Genomic DNA, 23,572 nt, shown 5'->3' on the forward strand with positions numbered 1-23,572 from the left:
TAAAGGATGATACTAATAAAACCTTCAGAATTATAATAAAGGGTAAAAATATTAAAAGACCAACTTAAAATTAAATTAGCTTTTACAACTGTTAAAAAAATGAAGTTAAAACCTTTAAGACCAATACAATAAATAAAACAATATAAAAGTAGGTAAATTATAAAGACTAAAAGACCATTTAAAGGCGAGTGTCGCTCATACAAAGCTAATCTAAAAAGATGTAGGTCTTCATGTTGCACAAACAAAGAATATACAGCCCCGGAAGAGACCACTGCAGCATTATCATTTTCTCTGGTCTTATTATTTATAGGTTTGTCTTTGAGTTAAATTGTTATATATATTTGTTTTATTGTATTCTATAAACTACTGACAACATTCTCCTGTGTTGGAATTCAACAGACACTGGAATAGCTGCCATACATGTAGAGATAAAGATTTAACAAACATGAGGAGTGGTCTCTTCATTTTTTCCGGAGCTGTATAAACAAATATTTTAATTTGATCAGAATAAAACTAAATAAAAGTTAAACAAAATATAAAACAACTCATCCAACATATATGTGTAGTGAGACTTTGGTTTAGAGTGAATGACCTGTGTCTACTTCCCCTCACTGAGTCTTTTTTTAATGTTCCTTTATATTGTGATCAATACATACATCATTTTCCATGTTTATATTCATAATCCACCCAGATTGATCAATATGAAATCTCCTCATGAGTGCTCTACTCACACTTCTCAGGTATAATCGAAGTATATCTTGTAGCGATGTTTGTGAAGATGATGAAGAAGTCTCCGGAGACACCAGCTTGTATATAATAAGGTTTATTACAACAGCATAGTATCATACACCAACACGGGCGATGCGGGGTTCCCAGAGCCAATTGTGGAAGTCCCTCAGAACAGTCTTTGTGCGTGCACTTTATAGGAGAAACATGTATGTGCGCGTCCAAAGTGTGTGTGCTCACAGGAGGTAATCAATAACAATGTATGCCTCACTAAGTGACATGTGTCCGTTCATCTGGGCCCCCCAACGTACTTCGGAGGTTGTTATACAACATCTGACTGCCCACCATATGGCCCCTGAACGACGTCCTCTCTGCACTCTTCATGACCTCAGAGAGTAACTAGCTGTATTATGAACCGATTTAACTAGCTGTATGTATGAACAGATTTAATACACCACATAATCTTAGTAAAGTTGCTCTTTAAATGAAAAGTATTTGTGTTTGCTTGGACTGTGATTGCTTTAAATGCCGATGTTGATGACATGTTTTTAGAGGTAGAAAAACCTCAAAGGACCTCATGATGTTCTTTGGCATATCATTGTTTGTGTGTTAGTAGGATCAGACATAGATATATGAAGAAGTGGATACAGAGCTGGAGGCTCGGTCTTTCTGCCTTATTCCCCTGTCATTCCTATGAAAGTTGCTCAGTGTCGCTTGATGTCAAAATAGCCGGACTCCAGTCCAAAAAATAGCCGGGTCATCCGGGTATCTGGCCCCATAGAGCATGCATACGGTCTTCCTTAAGCCCCGCCTCCAATCCACAGCGACATGGCTGGTCTCGGGTCAGTCAAATGAATGATAGTCATCGAGGTTCAATCATTCATCTGTACAAATGTTCTTTTGATGGAGTATCCTTTTAGGAAGGGTTAGGATGTAAACTGGAACTCAACAGGTGCTCTGTGTTTAATGATGCATCACTGAAATACTGATCAAGCTTCTAATGTGTGTGTGTGTGTGTGTGTGTGTGTGTGTGTGTGTGTGTGTGTGTGTGTGTGTGTGTGTGTGTGTGTGTGTGCAGGTGAGAGGAGGACAGTGGTTTCCTGTATGAGGATAATCAATAAAACCATGGATGTGGTCAACGATAGCTATTGTCAGCCTGAGAACAGACCCCTCCCCCAAATACGACTCTGCAACTCCCACCCCTGCCAGTACCGGTGAGACATACACACACACACACACACACACAGTATTTTTTTACTGTTGGGTGCTGATCCTGTAATTGAAAAAGTGAGTCATGATTATTTTATAAAAATAACATGTAACATTTACTTATGACAATAAATGTAAACAGGACTTTAATGTGAGCTGTTAGAGTATATCTGGATTAAAGCTGTTAGTATAAATGTTTAACTGTACGCACATTTTCCATCACCTTTTATTTATTTATTCTTTATCAATTGTATTATGACTTGTGAAGCACTTGTTCTTGCCATAACTCCCTGTGAGCCTGTGTAATCCTTGACGTCACCCAAGGTGTTGTTTGGTCCGTTGCACAGCGCGGTGCAGACCTGAGACTCTGTCTGGCTGTTCTCCACAGGTGGGTAACAGGGGAGTGGGGGTCCTGCTCCGTCACGTGTGGTCAAGGTCTCCAGCAGAGGGAGGTAGCGTGTGTGTACCACCTGCAGAATGGAACCCTCTTCCACACCAGAGACCTGTTCTGCCAGGGAGGGAAGCCCCCTGTTGTGCAGGGCTGCGAGGGCCGCCTCTGCCTCACGGTGTGGGAGGCTTCAGAGTGGTCCCAGGTACGTCCCACCTCACCTAGCCTATGTCATGTGAAAACCTCTCTAGGCTCTGGACCTTGCAAAGGGTTCATACGGTCATGAAAAACCTGGATAAGTCATTAAAATGTAAAATGCAATTTCCAATTGTTTTTGAGATGTTTGGAAAGGTCATACAAATGTGGCTTTAGTTGCAAATATCATCACTAGTGTATCCAAGCATTGATGTAGTATGTATAGTTTGTAATTGGCATGTAACCGTTGCAATGTTTTGGTGGTGAACCGTACGTTAATTCAGGCCGGTTCTCCGTCTAGCTTCTGGTGTAACTTTTGTCATATTTGCTGATATGTCAATATATACGGACAGAAGTGCATGAAAACTGCACGCTTTGTGAACTGCCATTCCTTTGGGAAAAATCCCTTCAGTTTGGGAATGTTTGTAAAAATTGATTTAATCTGAGCCTTAAAATGCTTTGGTGAATTATGAACATGTAAGTCCTGTTTGGAAGTAGGAGATGTGTGATGATGATGATGATGATGATGATGATGATGATGATGATGATGATGATGATGATGATGGTTAAATTTAAAACAAGGTATTGGCAAAGCTTGAATAGTTGTTCCTTTTTGATTATAGAGTTTTGTTTTGAGCCAAATTCCTCTAAATCAAATGTTGGTTGTTAAGTGTTATCTCTTCAATGATCAGTTATCAGTATCAGTAAAAGTATTTTACATTTATTTAAACATTATACATTTAAAATATGTAGTATGTATGTTTAGGTCAGAGGAGTGGCTGCTTTATGATGAATACAGAGTTAGCTTCTTGCTGTTGCCTGACCCTACTCCGCTTCCTCTCTTCCTACACGTTCTCCCCCTGCAGTGTTCCTCAGACTGTGGGCGAGGTGTTCACAGTCGCACAGTGACCTGCACTAACCCTCAGGGGGTCTGTGACCCTCAGTCCCAGCCCCCCCATGAGGAACCCTGTGAGGACCACTCCAAATGTTACGAGTGGAAGACCGGCGACTGGTCCAAGGTAGGACTACCTTCAGACTCCCTGCTTTATTTTAAAACATCAACTGAAACACTTCCAAGCATTCACTCACCAACACTAGAGGAAACCACGTCCTCTAGAGGAAACGTCTTGAACTTGCTTCATTTGTTTAGGCAGAATATATAATCTTCCTATTTTTAAATGTTGTATTTTGGCAAGATTCAAGATTCAAGAAGCTTTATTTATCCCGAGGGAAATTGAGGTGCAACAGTTCAATACAAAGAAGGAAGGAGAAATATACACTCAATATAACTAAACTACTAAATATTACTAAATATAAACTAAAATAACTAAGTATAAACTAAATGTATCAACAATAAGAGCAGCTTTGCAAATATGAAATAGTGAAATAGTTACAGTAACTACGTAGGTATATACAATATACAACAATACGTATAGTGCAAATGACAGTACAGTAATAAGATAACTAATAAAACTAAGCTGAATACTAAATACTAAATAAAGTGACATGTGAAAGTGAAAGTAAAGTGAAATGAAAGTGAAATGAAATGACAGCATTGCTCTAGAACAATTTAATAAACAAACGTAAGCATCATTTTAGATACAATCACTTCCTGTCTGACCTTGATCAGTTCACTAATTTTAACAAGAAGCAAGGAGTGTGAACACTGATCCAGCTCAGTGGAGCTCATTGCACATTCATACATCCATTAAAGCCAATCTGTTGGGAAGATTGCCTTGCTCAAAGGTACCTTCACAGCAGAGAGATCAATGCTATTTGGATGGATTGGATTTACTGAAATGTGTCATCAGTCTTTGAAGGCTTCACTGTCCTTCAGATGGCTGTGGATTCTGTTGGATCCTCTTCATAACGTCTCTGTCTGTCAGGACAGATAGAGTCTCTCAGTCTGAGGGGGTTTGGTAATGAGCTGTGGGACGCCCTGTGGGCTGCATTACTCTGGTATCACAGTGATAGTAACTGTGGGTGACATTTCCTTCCTCAGCTCCAATGCATCTTTCTCTAATAATTGGACGATGATTACTTTCTAAGAATATATTACACTGTTTGGTAACTTTGTGTGTGTGTCTAATCCAAAATTATTAATTTATTAAAAAGTAATTTAATGATGACATGAGTCACAGTGTGAACAGTGAGATCTGACAACTGATTGACTGTTTCAGTGCTCGTCGTCCTGTGGGAAGGGCCTGCAGTCGCGAGTGGTCCAGTGTATGCACAAAGTAACTGGTCGTCATGGTAACGACTGTCCAGTGACGTTGAGACTACCCACCTACCGGCCCTGTCACCACGGCACTTGCAACGAAAAAATCAATGTGAACACAATCACCTCCCCCAGGCTAGGTGAGACTCCGCTCTATTAATGTTAACTTTGCCTTCAGACAACATCCCATTTGTTCTTAAAGAGGCCTGTTATGCTTTGGGGGGGGTTCCCTCTCCTGTAGTGTGTTATAGGTTTTAGTGCATGTAAATGGTCTGCAAAGGCTAAAATCCCTGTGTTCCCTCAGCCAGTGGAGACGCTACATACTGATATACACCTGAACATCAGCAGGAGAGGACTCTTTAAAGTAGAGACACTACATACTGATAAACAGCTGAACATCAGCAGGAGAGGACTCTTTAAAGTAGAGACAATACATACTGATAAACAGCTGAACATCAGCAGGAGAGCACTCTTTAAAGTAAAGACACTACATACTGATATACACCTGAACATCAGCAGGAGAGGACTCTTTAAAGTAGAGACACTACATACTGATATACAGCTGAACATCAGCAGGAGAGGACTCTTTAAAGTAGAGACACTACATACTGATATACACCTGAACATCAGCAGGAGAGCACTCTTTAAAGTAGAGACACTACATACTGATAAACAGCTGAACATCAGCAGGAGAGGACTCTTTAAAGTAGAGACACTACATACTGATATACACCTGAACATCAGCAGGAGAGGACTCTTTAAAGTAGAGACACTACATACTGATATACACCTGAACATCAGCAGGAGAGCACTCTTTAAAGTAGAGACACTACATACTGATAAACAGCTGAACATCAGCAGGAGAGGACTCTTTAAAGTAGAGACAATACATACTGATAAACAGCTGAACATCAGCAGGAGAGCACTCTTTAAAGTAAAGACACTACATACTGATATACACCTGAACATCAGCAAGAGAGGACTCTTTAAAGTAGAGACACTACATACTGATATACACCTGAACATCAGCAAGAGAGGACTCTTTAAAGTAGAGACACTACATACTGATATACACCTGAACATCAGCAAGAGAGGACTCTTTAAAGTAGAGACGCTACATACTGACGTGAACATCAGCAGGAGAGGACTCTTTAAAGTAGAGACGCCACGTACTGATAAACACCTGAACATCAGCAGGAGAGGACTCTTTAAAGTAGAGACGCCACATACTGATAAACACCTGAACATCAGCAGGAGAGGACTCTTTAAAGTAGAGATGTAACATATTGATATACACCTGAACATCAGCAGGAGAGGACTTTTTAAAGTATAGATGTTACATATTGATATACACCTGAACATCAGCAGGAGAGGACTCTTTAAAGTAGAGATGCTACATACTGATATACACCTGAACATCAGCAGGAGAGGACTCTTTAAAGTACAGACGCTACATACTGATATACACATGAACATCAGCAGGAGAGGACTCTTTAAAGTAGAGTCGCTACATACTGATATACACCTGAACATCAGCAGGAGAGGACTCTTTAAAGTAGAGACACTACATACTGATAAACAGCTGAACATCAGCAGGAGAGGACTCTTTAAAGTACAGGCACTACATACTGATATACACCTGAACATCAGCAGGAGAGGACTCTTTAAAGTAGAGACACTACATACTGATATACACCTGAACATCAGCAGGAGAGGACTCTTTAAAGTAGAGACACTACATACTGATATACACCTGAACATCAGCAGGAGAGGACTCTTTAAAGTAAAGACACTGCATACTGATACACCTGAACATCAGCAGGAGCGGACTCTTTAAAGTAGAGACACTACATACTGATATACACCTGAACATCAGCAGGAGAGGACTCTTTAAAGTAGAGACGTTACATATTGATATACACCTGAACATCAGCATGAGAGCACTCTTTAAAGTAGAGACACTACATACTGATATACACCCGAACATCAGCAGGAGAGGACTCTTTAAAGTAGAGACACTACATACTGATATACACCTGAATATCAGCAGGAGAGGACTCTTTAAAGTAGAGACACTACATACTGATATACACCTGAACATCAGCAGGAGAGGACTCTTTAAAGTAGAGACACTACATACTGATATACACCTGAACATCAGCAGGAGAGGACTCTTTAAAGTAGAGACACTACATACTGATATACACCTGAACATCAGCAGGAGAGGACTCTTTAAAGTAGAGACACTACATACTGATATACACCTGAACATCAGCAGGAGAGGACTCTTTAAAGTAGAGACACTACATACTGATAAACAGCTGAACATCAGCAGGAGAGGACTATTTAAAGTAGAGACAATACATACTGATAAACAGCTGAACATCAGCAGGAGAGCACTCTTTAAAGTAGAGACACTACATACTGATATACACCTGAACATCAGCAAGAGAGGACTCTTTAAAGTAGAGACGCTACATACTGACGTGAACATCAGCAGGAGAGGACTCTTTAAAGTAGAGACGCCACATACTGATAAACACCTGAACATCAGCAGGAGAGGACTCTTTAAAGTAGAGACGCCACATACTGATAAACACCTGAACATCAGCAGGAGAGGACTCTTTAAAGTAGAGATGTAACATATTGATATACACCTGAACATCAGCAGGAGAGGACTTTTTAAAGTAGAGATGTAACATATTGATATACACCTGAACATCAGCAGGAGAGGACTCTTTAAAGTAGAGACACTACATAATGATATACACCTGAAGATCAGCAGGAGAGGACTCTTTAATTGATATGTTTGAAAGAGAATGATTTACATTGAACAAAATCCACAAATCCTCGAGGCCTGCTGTTTGAGTGTGACCTAATGTCTTAAACTTTATGAAATTGGAATTGAAATACTATCTTTTACTCTCCCCAGCTGCTCTGACCTATAAGTGCATGGGGGACCAGTGGACCGTGTACTGCCGAGTGATCCGGGAGAAGAACCTGTGTCAGGACATGAGGTGGTACCAGCGCTGCTGTGACACCTGTAGGGTCTACTATGCAAAGAAAATACTGCACAAGAGCTAATGACTGAATGCACCGACTTTCCTCTACGTAATGCTCCTTTTTGTAAATGTTTTTAATATTGATAAATGTATAAAAACAATTTCTATTATTGATGGAACTTTTTGTATTTAAAAAACAAAATGGCAAGTACATGTAAATGTACATTTTAAACGGGCTCATAAGCTTCTATATTTAATGAGACTTGAAATTGTCCGATTTTTCTCTTGCTGTACACCAAACAGAATCTCGAGCGGGGAGCCTCTGAGATGCCGGTCTAGACGGCTCACATGCACAGTGATTGAGCATAAGCGCTGGATCTGATGGACAGGGACAGGTCTGTCAGGGCTCTCTTACTTTATAAATATGCTCTCCATTGTATCTTTTACTCTGTTGTACTGTTTTATAACTAAATTTAGCAATTTCAAATGACTAGTATTTTTATATGTAAGTCAAAAAACTATACTTAATTGTTAATTAAGTATAGTTTTGATCAGGAGCCATGGATTACAGGAGTGGCAGGAGACCCACTGCTCCACAGGTCTGTGTAGGCCGTGGATAGCTCATGTAGCAGAGCATGGTGCGAGCATGATACCCTGGAGGGGTGCATTGCTTTCTTTCAGATGCAGTCAAGTTTAAATTATTCTTGCCAACAATATTATTGTCTGTTCGTCGATGTATTTACATTCACCTCCTTAGATCCACTGTGCACCTCAAAAAAGCAGCATGAGCGGGGAGAAACAGCTGCTCTCATTGGCTGATTCACTGCTCATCATCCATGGACATGGTATAGCCTGCTTCAATCAGTTAATAGCTTTGTTGTAAGCCGTGAACAGGGGGGGGTGGGGGGGGGGAGGGGGTTTGTTGTTAGCCTGTAGAGCTAGCAGGACCCACCATGGCTGTTACACATTCCCTTTTCATTTCAAGCATGTGCCTTCAGCATTCAGACAGGAGCTCTTTACTCACAGCCAGTACTCTCACAACTAAAACTAAGTTGATGTCAAAATTATAGAAAACCCTCATCTCAATGTTTTCACTGTTGGTTTTTTAAATATGCAATATATGATCATTTGTCCACATAACATATCAACATCATATCTGAAAAATATTATATTATATTTGTCCTTTCAAACATTCATATAAGGACCAAATCCTGATCACATGTCCCATCTGGATAGTTATTATTGGTGGAAATGCATCTGGAGCTCTTTGGTAACGGATTGATCAACAGAAGAAGAGCTTCTGCACTTTAGCTACAACAATAACAGTTAAGCTAGCCCACCATTATCCATGAATACAAAAACCTGGATGAAACGTATTTATGAACTTTATTTACTCACCCATAGTTATGCCCCCCATGATCTCCAGTCCCCCCCCACATCTCACATTCAGTATAACAGTTTTGGCACATATGACATGGGATATAGACACATACATCCACTTGAAAGTCAGTGTAAAAAATATTCTTTATTGTTGTATTTAAAGTCAAATTTAAAGCCAATGCACTGTGTAAAGACACATTTCCTTCTGCCTGTACATCACGGGTCATCAACACAGTGATACACATACTACATATTTGTAATAACCACTATATGTTATTACCACTATAAACAATGTCCTGTCCTAAAGGCGTTGCTATCAATGGCATCGCTCTGTGATGACTCCCTTTAAATATTGAAACAGTGACTTCTTAATATCTGTCGCCAGCAGCTGCTTTTCAAAATAAAATATCTTATCCCTGCCCACCTTCACACAGTCCCGGAGCTCACAGGTGTCTGTGTGTGTGTGTGTGTGTGTGTATGTGTATGTGTGCGTCTGCGTGTGTGTGTGTGTGTGTGTGTGTGTTCACTAAGGGTTTAATGGTGCTATCTTTTGACCCGTTTCACTGTTGTGAAATTCAGCTTATTGTTAGTAACGGTCCTCTTGTCAATGTTAACAGTTGTCTGATTTAATATGTTGTAAGACTATTTAATAACGTTGCCATTTATTGTCATTTCTTTTGTCCGATGTAGTGCAAATATTAATTATTTCTGTACTGTACTTTTTGTTGCAAATACAGTATGTTTGGTATGGACTGCCACTACATGTATTTAATGGTGCCGGCCCTGGATAAGTGGATGAAAATGGTCAGATGTTTGGAACTAAGTTTATATGTTTAACAGCCATGTCACCATTTGTCTGCTGCATTTGTAGTCATCCACTTGATGTCCAATATTCCTCACATCATTCTGAGCAGGAGCCTGAATGGTAGGATCCAATCCTATTGTAATAAGTCTACTGTAAAGTGATTCTTTGTTTTGTCACATAATAAATGATATGATCCACTAAGGTATGTGGAGTTACCATTAAACCAGACTGCTCTCTACCTCTTCATGTTGTCACACTGCAGCTGCACACAAACAATTAAATACATAACCACCGATATGCAGGGAGGGCCAGAATGCAGCTGTGCATAGGCAATGCAATAACAACAACAGAAGAAAAAGGATTAAAGGGCTTTTGTATCTTCTGCTGTCCAGCAGTGTGGATGTCATATGGCGCAGAATTTGGTCCCTCCATTTAATAAACTCTCCTGTTTATTAAACATACAGTATTCTCACTGTAGTAAGACAACAGACAGTCCTGAATATATTTTAGCTGTAAGCCAATGCAAAGAAAAGGAACGCAATGTGTGTGGAGTCGTCACATACAGGCTTGCCTTCACTTAAATCATATTGAGTGTAATTGTTGAGGTGCATTTAAAACACAAATTCTTATTATTTTCACATTACTCCCACCTGTGCTCACTATAGGCGATGTTAGCATCATTAACCAAGTTAATGTACATTCCTATGCATTGCAAGCTACTGCTAGCTGCCAATTCCAGGGTCAGATATATCATTCTTAGCAGTGGGGGAAGAAGTACTCAGATCTTTTTCCTAAATATGAATAATAGTACGACAGTTTAAAAGTACTCTGTTACATGTAAAAGTCCCTCATTTCACCCTTATGTTGTGAAAGGGTTCAAATGATATAATAACTAGCCTCTATTTTTTTAATCAGAACAAGGCTTCATGATATCCTCCACAACAGCTATATGAACACTACAAAACTAATTTTGACCATCTCAGCCAAGGCTGAAGGTCTCCCAAAAAAAAGTGTATCATTTGGTGTTCGGGTCTGGGAAAACCCAGCAGTGCATTGTTGTGGATGAGTCTGGGTCAGATTTGGCCCAATAAAGATACATTTTTAATTAAGATATAACCTATGAATTATAATCTACACACCTGTTCACCTGAGACAGGTGTGTGTGTGTGTGTGTGTGTGTGTGTGTGTGTGTGTGTGTGTGTGTGTGTGTGTGTGTGTGTGTGTGTGTGTGTGTGTGTGTGTGTGTGTGCACTTAATACAGGAACAGAAGATATTAACTCCAGGTCGTCACTACAGTTATTACTATACACACAGTTGCTCATGAAATTAATATATGTAAAACGCTTACTTTTCCTTTGTTACCGTCGTGTAGACAAAGTACATTTGTACACACGTGCCTCTATGGAAATGAGTGAAAATGAGTGCACTAAGAACTATTTGTGTGTTTACAGTATGTCTCCTTAGAGTGGTCCAGAAGGGCGTTTGATACATTTTAAATTGGACCAGTGGTGTCGTCCCTAAAACCGGGGTACAAACGAGCTGATCCAGATTTGCTGTCCTTATGACATAATAAGGAAAATGTGGGCTGGCTTTACATTGAACTCCTGGCAACGTCCCGCCCACGTGACACGTCCCAACCTATCGTCCCCCATATACAGTTGGCGAGCTGAATCCCTTCACCTGTGTGTGTGTGTGTGTGTGTTCAGCAGGATGTCTGCAGGAGGGACTTAGAGTTGTTGTGTATATAATGCATATAATGTCTCTGTTCTAGTGTAAACACTGAGAAGTGTTTCAGAAATAATGCTGGATGTGGTTTGGAACATAATATGGCGTTTAATCACGGCAGCGTTTAGCTGAGTTTCTCCCGGTACAAAACTCTCTTCGGCCCAGGCCGTGGCGCAACTGGCTGGGGCACCTGCACCGTACGCCGGCAACCCGGGTTCGATTCCCAACCCGTGGTCCTTTCCGGATCCCACCCCGACTCTCTCTCCCACTTACCTGTCACTCTCCACTGTCCTATCCAATTAAAGGCAAAGAGCCCCCCCCCACCAAAAAAGAAATCGCTCTTCAGAGGTTTGATTATGCCGCTCCAAAGAGGCGTGTTCAGCAGCAGCTCCAAAGGGGCGTGGCCAGCAGCAGCTAGTTCATTTAAAGCTACAGTCACAGAATCAGCACTTCAGGAACAGGGCTGCGATAGAGGGGGATGAGGCATGCTACAATGGGGATCTGTTTGGTATTTTGAGCAAAACACTTCAGAGTGTTTTGTATAGATTATGGCCCTCTATATATTGTTCAAATATAGCACAATAGGAGACCTTTAACCTCAACAAGGCTCATTAAACACATAGCAAAAATGTCTCAAGGACTGAACCTGGAAGAAAGTGAAGCAGACCAGCTCACCAACTTTCTAGGCCATGACATTCGTGTGCACAGGCAGTATTACTGCCTGCCTCAGGGAACACTTCGACTCGCCAAATTTTAAAGTGCTTTTGGCAGTGGAGAAGCGGTATCTCTCCCAGTATAAAGGACAATCTCTGGATGACATTGAAATTCACCCTGAAGGTATGGATATACAGTATGCAGGTATATTAATGTGTGTATTAGCTTTTATGTTGGTGTAATACATTTAATTAAGATGCTGGGGCAACTCATGGCTGTTCTCATTAGAAATGCAACATCAGTCATTGTAAATGATACAGTACTCAATATGCTGTGTTTGGTCATTTAAATCTAGAGACAAAAAAACATATCAACCTAACAGTTTGCAAATTTGCATTTCTCCAATTTGAAATAGATAACGTAGACCAAATTCTTTTTGCGCAACTATGGAGGACGGAACATGACATAAGTATAAGTATAAAAAAATAAATGGAGAAATAAATAAATACAGGAATAAATAATAAAAGAATAAACAAAGATTTCTTTTTTTTAAGCACTTTATTTATAGAACTTTTTCAATTTACAGAACACAAAACAATACACCATCCCGCCCACCCACTCCCACAAGGCTACAAAATAAAATTAAAATAAATAAAATAACAAAATAAATAAATAAAGATGTGCACATGTTCTCACACCTGCACAGTCCTAGTTACATGGATGCACTCGTACTCACGCACATATAACCATACATGTGACTTATACACACAAAAGCATACACACATATACACATGTACCCATATACAAGTGCATACTCGCAAGTACATCCACCCAAAAGGAGAAAATAGATAAATAAATAAATACCTAGCATATGTAGGCTCCCATAAAGTACACTCCTGCACAGAAGACATGATGGGGAAAATCTTATCTGTTACATAAATCCAGCTGGTCACTCTACATCTGCAAAGGCTGGCATGCTAAAGGGATGTCAGGTGAAAGATATGTTCTCAATAAACTCTATAAAGGGAGTCCAGGTTTGAATAAATCTGTCTTTGTTTCTGTTACGGCTATATTTGAGTTTCTCTAGTGGAATCATAGAGAGCACCTCTTTAACCCAGTGTTTGAATGAGGGAGGGCTTACCGACTTCCACTGTATGAGAATTGATCTCCGCGCCATCAGGGTTAAAAACGCTACGGCATTCATCTGTAAGTTAGTCAAATGTTTTTCTGGAAGTATTGTCCCAAAGATGGCGATTACTGGGTCAGGGTCTACATTAACACCACGTATATAAGATATAGCTTCAAAAATGTTGCTCCAGAAGCTGTTTAGAGACCTGCATGACCAAAACATGTGACCCACTGTAGCTGGATTGTGGCTGCATCTTGGACATTCAGGATTGACGTTAGGGTATATTCTGGCCAGTTTCTCATTTGAACAGTGCAGTCTATGTACAACTTTAAATTGGATAAGACCATGCCGTATGCAAAGAGATGTGGTGTGTATACGCTTCAAACTTTTTTGCCATGTCTCCTCGGATAGTGCAATGTCTAAGTCCTTTTCCCATGCCAACAGAGTACTTTCCCATGACGGTGGGTCGATATCTTGTAACATTTGATAAATCTTGGCTACCCTCCTCCTTCCACTAGGGTCTAGCTCCAATATGGAGTCCAAGACATCCTTAGCCGGTAAGTGAGGAATGAGAAGTGCTTCTTGGCAAAGCTGCGCACTTGCAGGTATCTGAAGAAGTGTTTTTTAGGAATATTATTGTCTTTCTGCAATATGTCTAAACAAAGATTTCTAATCAAACAGAATGTAAATAAATAAATACATTTGATGCATTTATACATTCCTTTACTCCTACATTTTATTATTTATTTATTGCTGTGTTCATATTCAAATGAGGTAGGAGGTCCTAACTTCAGTCTGATTTATTATTTGTATTTATTTCAGAATGTATTTACTGGTCAATGATTTCAGCATTTGTTATTCTTTTATGTATTTATTTATTTCTGTTTTGATTTTTACATTTATTCATGCATTTATACTTATGTCATGTTCCATACGTAACTGCATTAATGTGGGCAGTCCATAATAGCCCATGGTGAATTTCTCTCTTAATGTTCTCTTAAGAATACAGTTGTTGAGGACGTACCTTATTTTTGTATATGTTTGTTGGCTTTCCCTCACAATTTCTCTTCAGAAAAAATTGAATCATCTCAAGATCACAAAGACTCATGTGATGAGGGGGGGCCTCATGAGTCGACCACAGAGGCAACAAATGAAGAAGCCATGTAGCCCCAGAGAGTTCATCTCCCTTGCTCATCACAATGGAGGTAGAATAATATTGTTTTGGCATGAGTCAGGATTTTTAATCAGAGAGAGTTATTATATGCAACGAGTCGCTCTTGGGTTTCCTCTTGCTGGGTCAAACAGCATTAATAAACAGTAAGTATAATCCTAACCCTAATAAACCTGAGGCCTGTACTACGTGGAGAGTTCAACGCAGTATATGACCAATCGGAAACATGAGAGGTCAAATGTCAGCAGGTTAACTTTCAGATCTTATCATCAACCACAGCATACATCAAAGTATCGCTGGCTTTTCACGTCACGTCAACATGAGGCACCATAAGCTGATTCAGATACATGGTAATAGAATATATACCGATTTGTGTTATTGTGGTTAAAATAATGTAATGTATGGGGCTGTAAGATTGCTGCTAGACCGCCCATTAAATACAGATACAATATTCTTATACAATCCGTAGTAAAGCATCTAGAAGCACATTCATTTAAAGGTCTCCCATTATGCTATATTTGAAAAATATATTGTAGGGCAGTATCTTTGCAAAACATGTCTGAAGAGTTTTGCTCAAAATACCAAACAGATCCCCCATTGTAGCATGCCTCATCCTCCTCTATTTCAGCCCTGTTCCTGAAGTGCTGATTCTGTGACTGTAGCTTTAAATGAACTAGCTGCTGCTGGCCACGCCCCTTTGAAGCTGCTGCTGGCCACGCCCCTTTGGAGCTGCTGCTGGCCACGCCCCTTTGGAGCGTCATGATCTCTCCTCTGAAGAGAGTTTTCTACCGGGAGAAACTCAGCTAAACGCTGCCGTGATTAAACGCCATATTATGTTCCAAACCACATCCAGCATTATTTCTGAAACACTTCTCAGAGTTTACCACTAGAACAGAGACATTATATTGTATACAGTGTTGGGCAAGTTACTTCCAAATTGTAGTACAGTACATAATACTTATTACTGTCTTTTTAAATTAATAAGTTACATTACATTATTACTGTCTCTGAACTGTAAAGTGTTACACTGCTTTTGCCTTACTTTGAGTTACTTTCACCAAAATAACAGCTGAAGTATGGCTTTAAATGTTGAAATGTAGTTTATTGCAGCTCATTAATTAAAGCTGTCTATGGCAGTATGCTGAAATTAAATTCATGCTCCGTTTAAGTGCGCTGAATAATATGTGATACCGGTAACATTAAGTCTCTGTGTGTTATTAATCACATGTTAGTGGAGCCTCTGCACGGCCCTGTAACCTGCTGTATATGAACGAGTCTCTATTCAACGTTAGCTCACCTTGTCATTGGTGTGTTAACGGGGATTTGGCTGACAAGCTTTCTAAAAGCTGGCGATTCCACAGAGGACAGAGGCTGCAGATCTTCAACACTCTGCCACGAGTCTCTCAACTTCTCGGGGTTCAAGCAGCAGACCCAGAGAAAGTGACCTTCTGTTGCGCTGACCTGCGCGCACTCCTGTCTTTCTCTTATCTTTTCTCCAGGTTGCCAGGAGTTCAATGTAAAGCCAGCCCACATTTTCCTTATTACATCATATTGGCAGCAGATCTGGATCAGCTCGTTTGTACCCCCCTTTTTAGAGATGTGGGTAAGGAGGAAAAGAGAGAGGGTTGTATTTTCTGACACTTTGTGAGTCTCCTTAAAAAGGGGACACATATTTATGTATAAAAGGCAGCAAAAAGTGCATTTTGCATAATAAGGGACCTTTAACGAAAAAGGTCTGTTCTCAGGATATCATAGTCATATTTGAGCTGTAAGTGGTTTTAAGAGTAACCAAAAACTAAGTCAGAAAAGTCAACAGCGACTATTGGAGCAGTTCCTGATGATGGTCCACCCTGAGCTGGAGATCTGGATTAGAGAGCCGCACGTCTGGCAGAGGTCTTCACATCAGCCAGAAAAGGGAGCCGGGATGCCACCCTCAGCTGGGAATAACCACCAGGCCCATTTAAGTAGGTCCACTGGGGGTAAACAGGGGTTTGATCAGCCACCATGTAGAAATTTCTCCAGCAATAGACAGCTCACACCCCAAGCCCCAAACCAAGCTAAACAGCCTTCAAACAAGAAGTAAGGTGCTATCATTGCAATGCTCTAGGTCACACCAAGCCATCACTCCTGTGTTCAGTTCTCAGACAGGGTGGAGAGATTAGGAGGGAAAGGCAGAAAAGTACCATTCTTAATCGAGGGGCAGCGTGAAGAAGCTTTGCTTGATACAGCATGTTTTCAGTCAGTTGTTTTCTCAAGTTTGGTCTCTTTTTGGGGGAAAAGTGGAGTCAGGATACTTAAACCATAAGCTGCATTCATGGTGATGAACATGTTTACCCCACAGCAGAGGTCTATCAGACTGGAGGAGGCCAGACTTTCTTTTGCATGTAGCATTATCCCCAACATTGCCATACCCAATCATTCTTGGTAATGATCTCCCCACACTTAGTGCACCAGCCAGTTTGCAAGTCTGACAGGGAAAGATGTGAGGTTGAGAGCCCTGAGGCAAATGTCAGGCAGCCACTTAGTTTAAACCAGTCCTTCAGCCAGTCAAACCTTCTAATGTTACCACAAGAGCGCAGAAACTCACTGAGATGTCTTTCTATGGGAAAGACTGGGAGACAAGTCCAGGTAAATGAAAAATGGAGGGGTACTCTGGAGAAAGGAACACAAGAACCTTCAAAATGACCAGGTCTGCTAGACTTCGACTTCCCCCAATTATAAAGGCAGTACAGAAACAGACCACTAAGCACGATAACCTATCTGGACGATGCCACCTACATAGTTAAGCAGGGCATCCCCTATCAGCGCTAGGGAAAGACTGAGGTTTTAGCTCTGCCAAAGCAATTTAGAACCGGAGTCATGGATTTAGGCCATTTAATTCCATGGGCAGGTCACATGGCTTTTCAAAAGACTCTGCACAGGATCGGAAGGGGGTTTGTTTATATGCTTTTGTCGCTTCATTAGTTTGTATGTTAGAACATTCACATTTATTCTGAATATATGTATTTTCTATTGAGAATTTCTGTATTTAGTTTTTAATTTTTAACATTTATTTTTTATCGTATTTGTATTTAATTCTATTTTTAAAGAAATGTTGTTAATCTTGTACATTCACTTCAAAATGCTGCAGTGACAAAACAATTTCCCAACTTAAATAAAGTACCTATCGTGAGCAGTGACGCTATCTAACTGACATAGCTAATCAGATAATGTCAGACCTGCCTAATTCTGGCCATGTGCGTCAGTCATAACATTAGAAAGGCTGTAGCAGGGATGTGCAGTGAGGGGAGGCAGCTCCTGTCATCATGAGCAGTAAAACAAATAATAATAATAATAATAATAATATTTCAATTCATCTCATTCTGGAGCCTGTACAATAGCTGTGGATACCTTGAGGAAAAAAAGTCACTGACTGACACTCATAGAATGAGCCTTCCAATGACAGGCTTGTATTTGCAAAACAGGAGGTGAGAGAGAGGGGGAGACTTAACCCAAATTAGATCAATTAATATTTTGTGTTTTCCCTCTTGCAGCACAAAATTGTTCTGCTGTGCTTTCTGCAAACTTGCTTGAACTGAAGGCAATTAATCATTCCACCCAAATGGTGCAGGAAGGATTCATTGAGCATTCTCACACCCCAGATGGCTCCAATGTGTGTGCTTTGAGCCATGACTGTGTGTACAAATTGTATGTGATGCAAGGACATAAAGACAGACAGACTTTCAGGGGGCTCACTCCTTAATGGCTTCCAGAATGTCTCTTTCCAAAAGAGCTTTTGAATATCATCTGTACAGTTTCCCCTTCTTCTTGCTGCAGTCAGTCCGGCTGGCACCAGTCATGCCATCTTGTGGTTATTTCAAACTATTAGGGCTGCACTCGACTAAAGACCTTTTTCTACTCGACCAATAGTCGCCATTCAGGCAATTTGTCAACTAATCGTCACACGTTTATGATATATTATGATTATTTATATATATATATTTTTTTTTCTACCAAAATTGTTTCAGTTTTAAAGGCTGAGATATAACGTTATTTTAAAACATAATTTGTGAAACACATTCCAGAAACTGCCACAGAAAGTGGTCCTGCAGCTGCAACAAGCCCCCCCGTCATCCACTGATGCAGACTTGAGACAAGGTGAGCTAGTTCAACATGAAAGCAAAAATGAAACTATTTTGACTTGAATGACTGCAGCAACAGGGTGTTAGTGTATTTGGCAATAATTGATAAGAGACTAATGTTGATTATACTTCATGCTCCCACAGAGGAGCCTGATGTAGATAGAGAAGAAGTGAGAGAAGATGGTGGAAGTGATAGTGAAAGAGGAGACAGCGAACATGAAGGTTGCATTCAGGATAGAGAGGAGGACGGATAGAGGACAGAAGAGGTAACACGTAGTCAGGGTGAAGCCGAACAGTTCTGCCCAGAAGATCCAGGATTATGGCCAGAGATGTTAGATAAACACCAGAGGGAAATAATATGTGCACTGGCAAATAAAGAAAAAATCAACACATTGACACCGACAGATATGGAGGGTAGACCCTTTCCAATATATCTTCAATATGTAAAGTCGCCAAATGGCCGTGAGCAAATCAGAAGAGATTGGCTTATTCACAGTGAGAGTGCCAAGGCTCTTTATTGCATTCCATGCCTACTGTTTTCCTATGAGCTGTCAAAGCCATCCACAAGTGCCCTAAACAGCAAGGATGGATATACATTAGAGCACATTAAATGGAATTACATGTACAAAAAACTTCCAGAGCACGAGACAGGCATGTCCCATAAACAGTGCTATTTAAAATGGAAGAACCTTCAGCACTCACTTTTGACAGCCAGTGGAGTTCATGGGCATCTTCAAAAACAGATGCAAGGGGAAATAGAAAAGAATAGGCTGCTTCTGGAGAGGCTTTTAGATGTGACCCTTCATTTGGCATCAAGGAACCTGGCTTTTAGAGGCAACACTACAGATTTAGGTGATGTCCATAATGGGAATTTTCTTGGTACGTTGGAGTTGCTGGCCCGTTATGATAACGTTTTACACAGCCACTTGGAAATGATAAGGCAACACAAAAAGGGAAGATTAACACACACTCTGAGTCCTCAAACACAAAATGAATTCATCGATCTCTGTGGCTAACGAGTGCTAAATAGTATCTTGGAAGAAAGGAAAGCTGCCATCTACTATTCCATAATATGTGACTCAACCCCAGACGTGTCACACACTGAACAGAAAGTTTTACTGTTGAGATACACATACAAAGATGGAGACATTTGGAAGATAAAAGAAAGATTCTGCCAATTTAAAGACTTCTTTAAAAAGACAGGCAGTGACATTTCTGAGATGATTCTTGATGTTCTGCAAGCCAGAGGCATAACATTAGAAGATTGTAGAGGGCAAGGGTATGACAATGGAGCCAACATGTCAGGAAAAGTGAAAGGTGTGCAAGCCAATATTTTGAAAGCCAATCCATTTGCCTTGTACTCCCCGTGTGCCGCTCATACACTCAATTTGGTGGGTGTACATGCAGCTCAGTCGAGCACTGAGGTAGCAGCATTTTTTGGCTTTGTAAATCGTCTCTACAATTTCTTCAGTGCCAGTCCAGAGCGATGGGCAATCCTCAATAAAGAAACTGGATGCTCACTTCATCGTCCCTCGGACACTAGATGGAGTGCCAAGATTGATGCTGTCAAAGCTGTGGCAACTCGTTTGCCCTCTATTCTGGTTGCACTGGAATGTGTTATAAGCACATGCAATCTGACAAGTGATGCCAAATCGGAGGCAAAAAGTTTAAAAACCTATTTCCACACCTTTGATGCAGTGATTTTGCTTACTGTGTGGGTTAAAGTGCTACAGTCAATCGAACATCGCAATCTGATTCTTCAAACAGGTAATATATCCCTGGATATTCAAGCATCAAACATTAGAGCACTACAGGATGAAATGCAGGCTTTGCGGGGTGAATGGGACTTGCTTCTTGCTGAGGCCTCGCTAGTAGCCCAAAGCATGGACATCCCCACTCAGTTTCAAAGTGAAGGGAAGCGGAAACAGAAAAGGAAACGTATGCCTGATGAAGAGGGGGAAGATGAAAATACACATGAAGACAATGCAGCTAACACATTCAGAAACCAGACCTTTTTTGTTGCAATGGATAGCATCATCAGTGCTTTGAGTTCAAGATTTCAGACCACAGCCAACATATGTGAAACTTTTGCACCTATTCTGAAGTTTGCTGACAAGAAGAACAAACAAAAGTATCATGCCGGACTCTGACAAGAACATATCCCAACGACCTTACAGCTGGTTTTGAGAATGAAGTTTTGCACCTAAAAATAATACATGAAGCCACATTTCCTCACAACCTGTCACCTCTTCAGCTCCTCAATGCCATATATAACCTGCAGCTACAGAGCATTTTGGGAGAAATCTGCATTGCATTGAGGATTTTCTGCACCTTACCTGTAAGCGTTGCTGGCGGAGAACGTGCTTTCAGCAAGATGAAACTGGTTAAACACTACTTGAGGTCCACCATGTGCCAAGATAGACTGAACAGTCTTGCTCTTCTCTCCATTGAAAGCACATTGGCAAGAGCATTGGACTTTAAGGAACTCATCAGTGATTTTGCCAGCAAGAAGACCCGTCAGTGGGCATTTTCTGCAGAGTAAACCGGAATATTTGTGCAAAGATTCTGATTCTGAAATCTGTTTTTGCTTTTTTGTTTCTTTACATGAAAATGACTATTGAGTCATGTTTTGTTTGGTTACCTTTTATGATTATTATTATATTTGAAGATTTGCCACATTCTTGTTCTCTAATGAATATAATGGGTAAATACAGTCTTCTGTGGTTGTGTTTTCTTATACAGTAGCTTAAGTAGACTTGTGAATTATGGTTAAATCATAATGGTTAGATATAGCCATTGTGGTGGGGGGTAAGGCCCTTGGCAGACGGGCGGGTGGGGAGTGTGTGAGTTGAGGGGGTGGGGGGCCCATCGGGACTTTTTGTGTATGGGCCCAGAATTTGGTGCTACGGCCCTGTATTAGGGTTGTCAAAGTGTTATTAACATTGTGGATGACAGCAGAAACCAGAAACACACTACAAATGGAGAAGGAAATGTCATTTTTGAATGGCAAGTTTAGCTATAAAGACTGCCAGGTGGTTTTCTCGACAAGACCAAGGTAGGGGGGGGGGGCGTCTCCTCTCCACGCTGCGCATGCTGCAGGACTTCCGCCCCGTGTAGCAGGTGTCTGCAGGATCGGTAAATTAAATCCATTAAATCCATTCTTCAGTGTTCTTGGGAGGCCGTCGTTTATATTTGTGACTCTGTTATACTTGCTGCTACTCCCGTTAACTTCCAGAAACTTACTATTTAAACTGTAATGGTAGCACAATGCAGACTAAGGCAGCATGTCCCTTTAAGAGAGAGAGAGTGGGGGATACGTGTGTGCATGTGTAAGAGTGAGAGAGAGGTTGAGCGAGCCATAAAAACACCGGTATCGGCACATTTGTTTTATTTTTAACAACGGCATCGGCCAACATTTTTTAAATCTGTGCATCCCTAGTAACAGTGTATGACATTGGACTTCAGAACATCATCTGCCATGATAACACTCAATAAATATATAATTATGACATTTCACTACCAGATGGAGACCTGCATTATATATGCAGGAGAAAAAGAAACGAGGCCGAGCACCTCCCCACAGAGGTGTTATCAGCGGAAGAAGCCGACAAGCTCTTTGAAGAGTTTCACTGCGGCCAATTGGGAGGACACTGTGGAGTTGAAAAAACCCATAGTGCCATCATCAGAAGATTGTATTGGCCTGGTATGGAGGAGGACATCCGCAAGTGGTTGAGTTCAAAATAATGAGGTAAATTACACATTATGGTACAAAAGTGGAGCACAGAATAGTGTGTTTTTTGTTCAGATTGCTCAGTGTCCTCAGTGCCAATCCAAAAAGGCCAGTATCAAAGACAGGAGAGAGGACAGTCGTAAAGAGGTACAACGAAACAGTGGCAGACAGTTTCAGCTTTCAAACATGTCAACCGTGATGTACTGCGATGCTCATGTGATTTCTTTCTTGTCAGGTAACTGAGCCTCTGGAGCTGGTTGGCATGGACCTATGGGTAAACTCCGTGTAACAGATGGTGGCAACCAGTACATGTGTGTCATGGTTGATTATTTCATCAATGGGGCAGAGGCATACCCACTTCAAAACAAAACAGCAGAATGAGGTGACCAATTGAATTCTTGATTTATTTTACAAATGTGGTGCACCTAAAAGACTGCTAACAGATCAATATGGGATATGTTGTAATAAGGTGCATTATGACTCCCCAATATGAACATGTGCTGTGTTATTTCATGTTTGTCCTAATGTTCTCTTCTACCTTCTTCTGTCTGTACTTTACCTGAATTTAGGTCCCTGAACAAACTGGTGGTGGGTGAGCCCAGACGTCTGGAACATTTCCTTTTGTCTACAATGTTTGACTCAGATGACCACTAAATGCAGTCCTTACTATCTGATGTTTGGGAGGGAGGCGAGGTTCCCATCAGAGGGGCCTAAGGAGTACCAAGTAAGATCCACTTAAACATTTATGTGCTCCACATTCTAACGGTTTTCTGTGGCAGATAACAGAAGAGAAGGTCTGCAATGTGGTGGAAAGGGAGGATGTCTGGGAGGGATTTAAGATACAGGGAAAAAATGCCAACACATGGTATGCAAAATTGAAGTTGTAACAGAAAAGGGTAAGAAGGCAATGAAAATAAACATTGACCACCAGCCAAAGAAGAGGTTCCCTGCTAAATTGAAGAAAGAGTTGGATTCTCCTCCTCTGGCTGGTCCACTGACATCCACATCCTCCCAAACCATGGCTCCATCCACTGACTGCAAGACACGTGGAGCATCTTCTGATGTAGAGACTTGTAAGTAAACTGACACAAAGTACACCTCAAAGTATGCATTTAATTC

The 23,572-nt window shown here is 40.7% G+C and overlaps 1 protein-coding gene across 5 annotated transcripts in view; it reads left to right on the forward strand.

Moving 5' to 3' along the window:
• Positions 1 to 10,140, forward strand: part of adamts17 (ADAM metallopeptidase with thrombospondin type 1 motif, 17) — a 97,488-nt gene extending 87,348 nt beyond the window's left edge. For 4 of the 5 annotated variants that reach the window (XM_063880472.1, XM_063880475.1, XM_063880474.1 and 1 more), the window contains 5 exons: positions 1,805 to 1,940; positions 2,324 to 2,528; positions 3,385 to 3,537; positions 4,699 to 4,876; positions 7,669 to 10,140. In XM_063880472.1, coding sequence (XP_063736542.1) covers positions 1,805 to 1,940; positions 2,324 to 2,528; positions 3,385 to 3,537; positions 4,699 to 4,876; positions 7,669 to 7,820 — 824 coding nt within the window. In that variant the 3' untranslated portion in view covers positions 7,821 to 10,140. The remainder of the gene's footprint in view (positions 1 to 1,804; positions 1,941 to 2,323; positions 2,529 to 3,384; positions 3,538 to 4,698; positions 4,877 to 7,668) is intronic. The other variant, XM_063880473.1, reaches the window with a different exon arrangement.
• The last annotated feature ends 13,432 nt before the right edge of the window (positions 10,141 to 23,572 follow it).

This window comes from Eleginops maclovinus, chromosome 4 (genome assembly GCF_036324505.1).
Source record: "Eleginops maclovinus isolate JMC-PN-2008 ecotype Puerto Natales chromosome 4, JC_Emac_rtc_rv5, whole genome shotgun sequence".
NCBI lineage: Eukaryota > Metazoa > Chordata > Actinopteri > Perciformes > Eleginopidae > Eleginops > Eleginops maclovinus.